Raw genomic sequence first — 13,099 nt, 5'->3', positions numbered from 1 at the left:
GCTACAACTTTTCAAGCTCGAAATGTTTTATTTTATGAAATTACCTAAAACTATAAAACCCAACGATAACATTTTATCTATTAAAAAAATAATTTATTTGATAATTTAAAATAACATAACAATTAATTAAAATTAATGCAGCAAGATTAAATTTTTAACTAACAATGTATGTATAATTCATACATTTTTTTACATTCCTTGTCTATATGAAAGAAAATATGTCACAAAAATACTTTATAACTAATAGGATAGTGAGACAAAAAATGTAAAAAGGAAAATATTTTGCCCTCCCCTTGACAAATTCCTGCGGACGCCCTTGGTCACTGGGGTGGGTCCTTAGGTGGGAGTAAAAATGTAAAAATTGAGGATTTGAAAGGTAACTGGTAACCATTCTGCTGTGCCATTCATTCTTGGTAATAATATTAGTTATTACATTTATTAAATTATAATATTATTAATTGGTATAATATTGCATTAATGTTACATTGTTACGTTACCACCTACTATCTATGTCCTTAAATGTTTAATGTTATTATCATATTATTATATTATTATTAATTTTTGGTCAGCACAAACTTTCCGTAGATCGGTCAACTGTGTTGATTTCGTGTTATACCCAACATATAAATAAAACCCAATAAACTTAAAACTAATATTAATATTTTGAAAACGTCGTTATATATAGTAGAATATAATAATATATATAAAAGCTTTCCATTTATAAGTCCACACGAACTATATATTTTAATTAGGAACAATGAAATAAGTAAAATCGTTATTCTTCGTTTAAATATCTAATGTTGTATAAATTTAAACTTCAATGTCTATATTTTAATGTAGTTTTGGTGCCAGTATGAAATATTCTAGAGGAACTTTGTATTTTATTGGCAAGTCCTAAGTACACCTAATAATGTATTTTAAATACATTTCAACTGCATAATAAACTTCTTTTTTAATTTTCAATATACCTTTTATATAGCTTTTATATAACCTTTGAGAGAATCTAGTGTTAGGTTTTCAAACATAAGGTCATAAAAAATAGTATGAATTTTATTCTTAGTAAGTAAATGATAATTTACAGATTTCTGTGATTTTAATTATTGAATGAACATTTGGATTTGGGTGATTATAAAAAGGAACCTTGTATATTGATTTTTCAAAGATCTTACTAGCAAACAAAAATTTTATACATAAAAAAAAAAAAAGCACGTAAGTGGAAGTCACTTTACTGTATAGTAGGTTACTAGTGGATATCTGTAATACATGGTGTTAAATTTGAATTCAATAATATAATATCATTGTATATAAAAAAAGATTCTAAGTGGAGATGGTTTGTCAGCTAAGTATATTTTATATTAACTACATATTAATTTATATTGTTATTATTAATATGGTAGCCGGTTAAGTTGAATTATTATTGTTTGTTTATTACCATATTTGTATATAACAATATACTTTGGAAGTACCCACGAAATAATATTTTTTAAATATAATACAAAACTAAAATCGTTCTTCTTCATTTAAATATCTAATTTCGTCCAAATTTGAAAATAAAATAACCATAAAAAAATACTGTTTTACATTGATATGCAATAGTGTAGTAATTTTTTTGAGAGAGGAAAGAGAATATTATCTACTATTAAAGGTGGCACCATACAATTTGCGCTTGCAGTCAGTACTACAATCGCATAATGTGTAGTATATGTTACGTTTTAGACGGCTGTAATCTATATAAAATTTAGCTTTGATTATTTAGCATTTGTTATTTTTATTTTTATTTAAGTTATTTTGCTTGATGATTAAATTACAATTAGTATAAAGTATAAACTATAAATTGATAAAAAACATGATTATAAATTGAAAACAATTTTGGCGCAATTCTACTGGTACATCGTCAGGGTTACTACAATACATTTCTGTAGACATATTATATAATACTATAAGTTATAACAACTGGGATTACTGGTTTGTAATTGAATCAAAAACCTGTCCCAGATTATTGTATACAATATAATATTATATCCATATTCCATTTCATGCCTACGTCTGTTTTATTTTAAATGTTTTTCAGTCTCGATTTTGTGATAATGATTATCTTAAAAAACCTATGCCTATGTACCTATGCTAACAATAAATTTCATGTTCACTTATGTTCTGTAGACGTATTTGGCTGGTATATAAATATTAAATAGGTACATAATACAAGTCAATAGTACCAACATAATAATGATTGAGGAAAAACGATGTATTTTTTACTTCTCTTATTTCGTGTACATTTGTTTTCATATATTATAATATAATCGCAGCTATATATAGTGTTAGGAAAAGATGCACACAAAATCATCTGGATAAGATAACAGATAATTTATTTCAAATAAATATAATAAGATAATATAACATCATTTTTTTTATCTAGATAAAGATAAAAATACACATACATTTATCTAGATAGAAAAAATAGATAATTTGTTTTTAAATTATATTATAAATAATGTAATTTATTAGTAATTATTACTTATTAGGTAATATTTATTAATTAATAAATCCTTAATGTTATTTTTCAACTAAAATAATATACAACTTGGATAAAATAATAAAATAAAACTGACAATATTTTAGTAAATATTTCTTTTTTTAACTATAATAATATTGGTATTTGGAATCACTACTCAATTCTCGTAAATTATTGGTTATTTCAGTTATTAATAATATTCTTATAATTATATTATTTATCTAGATAAATTACTACAGACCATTACATTTAAATCATTACATTTATCTAGATGAGATAATTAGATGATTTAATTATCTTTAGCTAGATAAGATAATTAAAAAAATAATTTTATCTAGATAATTCCCAACACAGGATATACACCTGCAACAGTCATATATGTTTTGTAAAAAATAGCAATAACGTTTTCAAAATGATATGTATCTGGAATGATGAGTAATAAAACAAAGATGCCCATGAACTATTTTACCAGGCAATTTACCCAACGCAGATAATTTACCTCGTGAAGATGGTTTACAAGGTGAAGGTGATTTATTTAATGAACATTTTGAGGACAGTGAACACACAGGTAGGAAATTGTCTCTAGATTTAAAATTTTTATAATGTTTTTCTTTAGATGGTTAAGACAATTTATCTGAGTCTACAATTCAAGCTATTTTAACAGATACAAGGATTGATTTAAATGATAATAATAATTTGGAACAAGAACTCTGTGTAACACTTGAAATAGAAAATGAGCAATATTTGACACAATGTGTTCGTTCTGGTGTACATACGTGTCAATTGTGTGTTGAAAAAGGCCTTAAAACAGCATCAGTTAACAATCTAATAGTAAAAGCTCGGAAGGTAAATAGGTAAATACTATTGTACGTTTATACTTTATATTGGTTTTATGCAAGGCTCGAAACCGTAAATATTTTTTCCGATTTCGATTTCGGTTTTGGATATCGGTATTTATTTTTTCTGATTTCGTTTTTGGTTTTGAATACCGGTTTTTATATTTTTCGGTTTCGATTTCGATTCTGATTACCGGTATTGATTTTTTTTCTATTTTGTTTTCGGTTTCAGTATCGATTTCAATTTTTAACGGTTTTAACCGGTATTCAAAATCAGTATCAAATATCGGATTTAAGCCCTGGTTTTATGTGTAAAATGTTAATAACATGTTATTGTTAGTTTTTTAAATTTTAAATCGAATGCTTACGACTTTCAATTAGTTTTTCTAAAACTAATTAACTATATTTATTTATTGGATATTTGTGCCATTCATCATTTATATTATAACAATGAAGAAATTATAGGAAACAACAAAGTAACTTTAAAAGTAATATTTGTCTATAAACATAGGTTGTAAAAATACTGCAAACATAATCATATGCTGCTTTATTAAAGAAAGATAATTTAAAGCAAGCAGTAATTGATATTGTTACTCGATGCAGCTCTATATATTTAAGAAGATGTCACCTCATCTTACACACGCTTAACATACCAGATTTACGCTAAGAAATTCGTTGTATGCCGTCGTGATTCGGACAACACATGTGTTTGGTAACTTATAATAATGAATATTATAATCAAAACGTATTTAATTATAATAACTGTAATATACATGTTAATTCACTTGAGCCAGCTTATATTGCCACTAAATAACTTAAAACAAAGTATTTAACATTGGGTGATTTTTTTAATATTTGGTATTAAACAAAAATTATATTTGACCAAATAAATACATCGTTACTCGTTATGAAATTATATTGTATACAGTCAACGAATAAATGTCAGGAACAATTAATGGACAATAGTTTTCTTTTTGCAGTTGTAATAATTAATAATGACCCACTATTTGTTTGAGATAGGACTTCAGTTATAAATTTATAATTGTATTTTGAATACTTAATTTTGTTTATAGTTATTTATTTAGATCCTCGCTTAATGTGTACTTTAACAGCTAAAAAAAAACAAAAAGCAATTCATCATTTTATTCGAACTTGAACTTTGATAGAATCAATTCAACCAAACATTTTATGTTATGTCAAAACTCAATATTATCCGTGTTGTAGATATACTTCGGTATATATAGGGAAGTATATAATAGTTAATCCAAAACGTATTAAAATTTAATTTTAAAAATGTTAATTAAGTTTGAAATTAAATTATAAATATTACTCTAGAATATTTAACACATTTGAATCGTTTTAAATATAAATAATATATTATTAAATAATAATGAAAAAAAAATGCTCTCAAACTTTAAGGGTGTCGGTGCTGGTCATTTATTAAGGAGTAAAATTTAGGCAATTCAATTCACATGTTGTATTGGTCACGGGTGGAACGTGCATGTATGTGATTATGTAAATCGATATTAGTGTCAGTGAGTTATTACTTAAACGCGCAGAAAAAGATAATTACACACGCGCATGCACAAGTCAGTGATTGACTATTACCGAAGCACTATTTTGATGAACAAAAATGCTTCTACAGGAAAAACGTTGATATGTCGGATTTTGGTAAATTTTTTTTTTTGAAGGTCGTATCAAAGTTCGGATTTTTATTTTAGTTTAAATATTAGTAAAAAAAATACGTTTGAAAAAGAATAAATCACGGGCTTGGAATCAAAGAGTTCTATGTGACAATATCAAAATTGTTCGGTAGAGCGTTTTTAAGATTCAAAAATTAAAATTATGTATTTTTACATCAAAAAATCCACTAACTTCCGTTTTATCAATGTATTAATAGGTATTGAAAAATAAATCCTTTTAAGTATCAAAATATTAAACGACTTTAAAATCCCTAGCTTGGAAACAAACGGTTCTAATGATAGAACATTTTGTTCATAGCAGTAACCGTAGTTACTTTGCACCGAAGCATCTCCCCTAATAATGTATAATATTTCATACAGTGGTCCGGATTGGAAGCAGAGCGAGAAGCCGTTCATGTCGACCGCCTATATGAAACAGACACGGACCGCTGTCCTTTGGGCTGGACGAACAGCACGGTGCTGCCGTACCACGCCGATCTCCTGTGTTCCCGCGTGATATTGTTAAACGACGGTTCATGTTGACCACGAATGGCAGCCTTTACATCATCTACGAACACGGCGAATTGATCGTACCGGACACTGAGTATACTGCTTGGGGTCACTGAGGCCGGGCCACAGGTGGCTGAGAGTCTACGTGCGATGATATGCGCCAAACACATCGATCCCACACATGGCAGTTTGACGAGCTTAGTCGTTTTGACTAGTTTCGTGACGTCTGCCGTGTGCCTGGCACTCACGCTGCTCAAAGGCTACTACGTCTTTTGCTACTTGATCTGGCCTGGTCTGCCTAACGATCCAAAAGCGGAAACATATTAACAGAATTTTTTCGTTTCCATTCGGTATGTCTTACATATTTTTTTTGATAAAGGTAGACAAACTTATGAGGAATCTTGTATTACATTTTCAAATCTTAGATTTAAAAAGAAAACTGCAGTGACTAAGAATTTTTAATATTTTTCAAACGCCATTGTAACAATATATTAGGAGCCTTGTATTAAATTTTTAAGCTACTTTAGCCAACAAATAAAATTTTATTGACATTCAAGAATAAAACACTAAATTGGAAACTGAAAATGTCCGTAAACAGTTCACAACAAATCAAAATATTTATCGTGTAAAGAAAACATTAGTATAAACGATCAGTGAAAATGTCATGTATGATGTTAATGATGTATGATAATAATAAACGACAATAAACGGCTTTTACAAAATAGTAGATATTATAGGTACCTAACTAAAATATAATAAGATAATAATAATATATTATACAATTGTGCCTCAATTTTTTTTTATTTTAGATAATGTAAAATGCTACTTTGACGTTCATGCAAAACAACTCAAGGACAATATTAATAGTACGTATTCTAGTGAACACTAATTAAAATACCTAATTTATAATATATTTAAGATACATGACACTAAATTGTCAAATTATCCGCGAATAGGCTTACGGCGATTTCGCCGGGTTTTTAATAAATAGGTAGATAGGTGTTATTTATAAAGGTATTGAAAATAAAGAACCACTACTCACATTTAATACAATCTTATTTTAAACGAAATGTCTAATTGAGTATAGAAATCATAAATTAATATAAACTGATAAAATATAAATTGTATTGAAATAATACGAATACTTAATTCTTATTGGTTTAAATTTTAATTGTTCTCCTAATTTTAACCTAAATATTTATAAACAAAATTGTATTTATATATTTTTTAGATTTTTTTGGTTACAGCATAAATTACTTAACATAAAACCCGGTAATATTAATGTCTTTGCTATATTTTAACTTTTTTATAAATAATAAAAAAAAATTCAGATTTGTAATATGAGTTTTATTGTTTGCAGAGATGGAAACGTTTACTATTCCTGAAATGTGCAAATCAAAATGTTCCGTAAAAGATCAAGAAGAAACAGAAAATGATACACAACAAATTACCAAGGAAAATGAAAAAGTGTTGGCTTAAGTTAATCTTGAATGTTGAAATTTGTAATTTAATAATAAATAATATAAAATCCGGTTGGACGAATACTTTAGTATTACTTGTAGTCCGTAGGTTCCAAATGCAATTATTATCACTTTTAAATTATTTATTAATTTATTTTATTGATGTCTAATTATAATAATTTTTTTAAGTTATTAAATAGCTTTTATGCACGTAGGTACCTATGTTATAATTTATAATATTTGGCTGTAATAACATTACTCATTGCAAATTATAAATAAATATAAATTACATGTTAATACAATACTTACTATTTTATAATAGATTAGTATCACAATAAATTACTCGTCGAAATTACCTCCCACTTAATATAAATAATTGCGGTGTTATTACTTTTTTTCCTCTAGATAATGTTATTACTTATTAGTCATGACTTTTATTATAAAATGGATAGTTGTAGTATATTACATATTAATACTTTAGTTAAAAAATCATTTAAGATATTAGTATTCATAAACAGGAATACGATTAATTTTAAAAATATTAATTCATTTCTGATAAAATATTTTAGATTCTGAGTGGAACGATGAATGTATTGATTTTACAATGATGTGTGTTTTTTTATTTATTTTTTTATTTTTTTATTTTTTTATTTTTTTTTTTATTTTTTTTTTTATTTTTGTGTCTGTCATCACGTTTTAGGACAGTAAAAGTGCTTGGATTTTCTTCAACAGTACCTTGTTCTGATAGGAAAGTGAATCTAGTTGGTACTTTGGGGAGGTCAAAATTTAAATTTCCCAGTAGTTTTCAAAAGCGCCGGGAAAAACAAAAGAAAAATTAAGGAAAAACGGGAATTTTTACGCAAAATCTGTTTTCGAGAAAATCGATTTTGGTTTTTGGTGTAACTTTAAAAAAAATGACCGTGGATGCATGAAATTTTGACTGAATGTTTACATTTCCATTTTCTATACACGATAAAATTTTCAAAATATTTTGACTTATTTTGAGCTCTTTACGGACATTGTCAGTTTTCATTTTTTTTTAGTTTTTTTTCTAAAAATATCAATAAAATTTTATTTGTTGGATAAAAAAGCTTGAAAATTTAATAGAAGGCTCCTAGTATATTGTTTCAAAGGCAGATGAAAAATATTAAAAATCGTTAGTCACAGTTTTTTTTTATAAGCATTTAAAGTTCAAAAAATGACAAAATATGGAAAAATCACGAAAATTTGCAAATTATTTCGAGTTATAAATTCATAAAAATTTTTCTTTTTAAATCTAAGGATATGAAAATGTAATACAAGATTCCTTATAATATTATCTACCTTTATCAAACAAAAAATATCTATAAGAAACTCAAATTAAATTTTTATGGGCGTTTGAAATTCATATTTTTACAACATTTGATATTCACTCGATTTCTTACGTAACGATTTTCTTATTTTGTTGTAATTAAAAAACGAGTGACTGTAGAAACTTGAAAATTTCACTGAATGTTAATATTAGCATTTTATATATACGATAAAATTTTTAAAATAATTTGACTCTTTTTGAGCTGTTTACGGACATTGTAAGTTTTCAATTTTTTTAGTTTTTTTTTTTCTATAAATATCAATAAAGTTTTATCTGTTGGGCCAAAAAGTGTATAAATTTAATACAAAGCTCCTGATATATTGTTACAATATCAGTTGAAAAATATTAAAAATACATAGGCACAATTTTTTTTTATAAGCATTTAAAGATCAAATTTGGACAAAATTTATCAAATGTTCAATTTTTGTATCTAAGAATTGAAAATTTAAAACAAGATTCCACGTAAGTAATTAATTCTGTTACCAAAAAATCTAAAAAATACATTTACGCAGTTTATTTTTATAGTCATTTTAAGTACAAATTTGGACGAAATTACATATTAAAAACCTAGGATAACTATTTTAGTTATTTTGTTGTGATTGTATAATATTATTCGTGGGTACTTGAAACTTCTAAAGTATACTATTATATATCTATGATAGTACCACGGTTTTTTGTTGATGTATAACGCGTTATAAGTACCTAATAAATATTATGATATGATTAATTTGGAATTTATTATAGGTACCTAATATAATATTATGTCTTATACCTAGACTAACATACCGTCTCCGCTCAGAATCGTTTTTCTTATACAATGATATTATATCATTGAATTCAAATTTAATACCATCCATTATACAGTGACCCACTTGTAACCTACTGTACAGCAGAGCGAAATCCACTTACCAACCTTTTTTAATTTTAGTATAACATTCGTCAAATTGATATTCAACTTACTGTACTTTTAATTTTTATTCCCAAAGAGTATACCTATCCGTTTATAAACAAGCAAATAAATAAATATTTATATAGCAATATCATACAGTATAATATGTACCTATTTATCAATATTATAATAATATAATAATTATTATTTAAATTTTATATATTATATTATTTTTGACAGCTGTACCCAACCAGGGCCGAACTGGGTAGGGTCCGGCTCATTATCCCAAATATAATAGCGGCCCTATTCTCTGACCATAGGCGTAATTAGTTGGGGGCTAAAGGGGGGCTTAGCCACCAACATTTTCTTTGCCCCCCAAATAATATACCTAATATAATAAAAGATATATTATAAAAGAGAGTAAAAAAAAAGAGTTATAATAAAAATAAATATAGGTGTAATTAATAATACTTACCGGTTGTACTAAAATATTATTTAATGTGAATGGAAAACATAATTTTAGCTGTTTTGGGTTGATTGCGGCAGCTTGTAAATCGGCGTTCCGTTTAAGTTGAACTTTTTCTGCGCCCCCTTTGACTCGACGATTCGGTTTAGCACTAACTTTTTTAAATTATTAACCATTGTCCAGTTTAAAAATTGAAACTTTAAAGTTAACATTTGCGTTATGAAAATATGAAATATGAATTATGATTATGAACAAGATGATCATCTATTCTGTGCTGTAGTAATGTACTATCGTAGGATTATCATATCTGATAATAATATGAACGTTTAAAAACACAACATTTATCTATTTTTAGCAAACCTATATGTTTATTTTTCGCAAGAAATGGGTTATCACTTATCATTGATCACTTATCAATTATCATTAACGACGACTAAGACGATATCGATTTATTATAACTAATAACTAAACACGTCTACATTAATATACGCTATGCCAAATGACTATGTTGCTATGTCTCATATTAATATATTATAATCCCATTATGTCACATTACTATATTTTAATAATATTTACTTATGTCCCTACCGATATAATTGTACTAACAAGGCACCGGCCCAAAACCCATCCAAAGACAGCGGCCCACTGTCTTCTAGGACAGTAGACCACTGGGCCAGTCCGGCCCTGTATGTCGCCGTAGGTGAGTAAATAATAATAAAAAAAATTAATATTAATATCATATTATTGTGATGAATATTTCATTAACTTCTTCCGACTAAATTGATAACTGTACACCTTATTGGGGCCCCACAATTCAATCCGGTACCCATTTAACTAATTCTCTATTGCATTTTGTAAGTGCTGTTTAAAATTTTATTTTGTAGTTTCAGCCACATTTCAAGACATTTGTGTATGCGTAGTATATGGGTCACCATATGTTATGAATTTTTAATTGCTGTTGAAATAATACTTTTTTGACTCTTAAGTATAACGTAGGTTGATTAAATTTTGGCCGAAAATGTTGTTTATGATATATATTTTTTTTTTTTTAAGATTTAGTCGGTTGAGCCCTTAAACAATATTAAAATGCATCGCACGTGGCCGTGTAGTTTATGAATTCTTCATGTTTTTTATGTTTAATAAAAAATAAATACATCAATTTCAACCATAAACATTTTTAAATTGTATAGCTTGTTTAGCTGTTCACAGTAAGTCTTAGCCCGATACTATTAACACACCACACAAAATATGTGTTTTCTGGAACGATCGCTCTTTCCCGACATGTATCGTTACACTCAAATTTGTTTCTTAAGAATGTTGAATGTTTATGAAATATACACATTTGGAAATATATGTACAATGTACTAATCATGCAAGCTAAAAAATCAAAAAAGAGGCATGGTTCAAAAAAATTTATATATTTTCCAAAAATCGTAAAAACCTAGAATGATCCGTACACTGCATACTACGCTGGTATAACACGCCGGTGCACACGAATTGTGTATTATTATGTCAGATAAACGAACAATTCATGTTACTTTTTCACCTACAGTTAATTATTATAGTTGCTAATGTGATATTGCCATAATATACAAGTCCGTAGCCGGGGGGAAAAGGGGGAAATTTTTTTTTTTAATAAGATTGAATTGTTTTAAATGCCTATTATATTTAAAACTTGAACATCGTACATTCGTACATGTGTCACTGTGATTACAAGAAACAATAAATAAAACGGAATATTTTATATTTATATTGTGTTAGATAAGCAATAACTAATCTTAATGTACTTTCGTACAACCTAATGTATAGCTCACATAATACCAACGGTATCTAATCTTAATTATTTTGGTAATCGATGGCTAGTAGAGACGTATAACGGATTTTGTTTATACCATTGTCAGTAGTCACGGAGTGCATTCATTCGTACACACGAAATTTATTTTTTTGTTATATAGCTCCTTTGTTGCATTAAAGGTTTGTGTATTTTTTATTTAAATAACCACGATGTGCTCTTAAGATTCATTGAAATTTATTGTCCAGTTTTGTACACGTTAGTAGAGTTGGAAAACCACCATAATAGTGACACTTCGTCTAAATCTTCACAATAACTTAATGCTATTATTAAAAGCGAATTTTATGTAAGTTTAAACGTAGCAGGTGAATTATTTTCTATGACTTTGCCTCTTTGCAAAGTTTTATAAAAAGTTAATTGTGATCTTTATGAAGTATGCGAACTTATCTTGAAAACATATCCGATATTTTAATGAAAAAGCGAGAAAACGCCAATGCACAGATTTCAATTTTCTTTAATAAATCTAAAAACATGTTAGAATCAGTTAATAATGAAATAGCTATGCCAAGAATTAATTCTCACCAAACTAAACGCATCAACATTAGAACCAATAATGATTCCGAAAAATATTTTCAAATTTCAATTTATATACCTCTATTAGACGACTTTTTACAACAACTAAATGAACGATTTAATATCAAGAAAGAATTAATAACAAGCCTGCAAAAGTTATCCTTAAATTTTGTGTCAACGAAAAATATAATGATATTAAAATTTGTGTTGATTTTTATATTAAAAATCCAAACTCACTAGCTATTGAAGCAAAATTTTTACCATGGCAGACCAAATGGACCAAGATTTTGGAAAAAGATAGACCATCAAATGTTTTTAACACGTTTCCCCAGTGCAAACTAGATTTTTAGATTCTGAGTGGAACGATGAATGTATTGATTTTACAATGATGTGTGTTTTTTTTTTTATTTTTTTTTTTATTTTTTTTTTTATTTTTTTTTTTATTTTTGTGTCTGTCATCACGTTTTAGGACAGTAAAAGTGCTTGGATTTTCTTCAACAGTACCTTTTCTGATAGGAAAGTGAATCTAGTTGGTACTTTGGGGGGTCAAAAGTAAAATTTTTCCAATAGTTTTCAAAAGCGCCGTGAAAAACAAAAGAAAAATTAAGGAAAAACGGGAATTTTTACGCAAAATCTGTTTTCGAGAAAATCGATTTTGGTTTTTGGTGTAACTTTAAAAAAAATGACCGTAGATATATGAAATTTTGACTGAATGTTTATCTTAGCATTTTCTATACACCATAACATTTTCAAAATATTTTGATTTATTTTGAGCTCTTTATGGACATTTTCATTTTCCATTTTTTTTTAGTTTTTTTTCTAAAAATATCAATAAAATTTTATTTGTTGGATAAAAAAGCTTGAAAATTTAATAGAAGGCTCCTAGTATATTGTTTCAAAGGCAAATGAAAAATATTAAAAATCGTTAGTCACAGTTTTTTTTTATAAGCATTTAAAGTTCAAAAAATGACAAAATATGGAAAAATCACGAAAATTTGCAAATTATTTCGAGTTAGAAATTCATAAAA

At 26.9% G+C, this 13,099-nt stretch overlaps 1 protein-coding gene across 1 annotated transcript in view; it reads left to right on the top strand.

Moving 5' to 3' along the window:
• The window catches only part of LOC103308917, an 8,992-nt gene extending 1,768 nt beyond the window's left edge, over positions 1-7,224 (top strand). Inside the window, exons 2-4 of the mRNA XM_016803071.2 lie at positions 5,412-5,890; positions 6,350-6,406; positions 6,901-7,224. Of these exons, the coding sequence (XP_016658560.1) occupies positions 5,412-5,547 (136 nt within the window). The 3' untranslated portion in view covers positions 5,548-5,890; positions 6,350-6,406; positions 6,901-7,224. The remainder of the gene's footprint in view (positions 1-5,411; positions 5,891-6,349; positions 6,407-6,900) is intronic.
• The last annotated feature ends 5,875 nt before the right edge of the window (positions 7,225-13,099 follow it).

This window comes from Acyrthosiphon pisum, chromosome A1, assembly GCF_005508785.2.
Source record: "Acyrthosiphon pisum isolate AL4f chromosome A1, pea_aphid_22Mar2018_4r6ur, whole genome shotgun sequence".
Classification (NCBI taxonomy): domain Eukaryota; kingdom Metazoa; phylum Arthropoda; class Insecta; order Hemiptera; family Aphididae; genus Acyrthosiphon; species Acyrthosiphon pisum.
The sequence above is the reverse complement of the archived record's forward strand: the minus strand, read 5'-3'. Positions and strand labels throughout refer to the sequence as shown.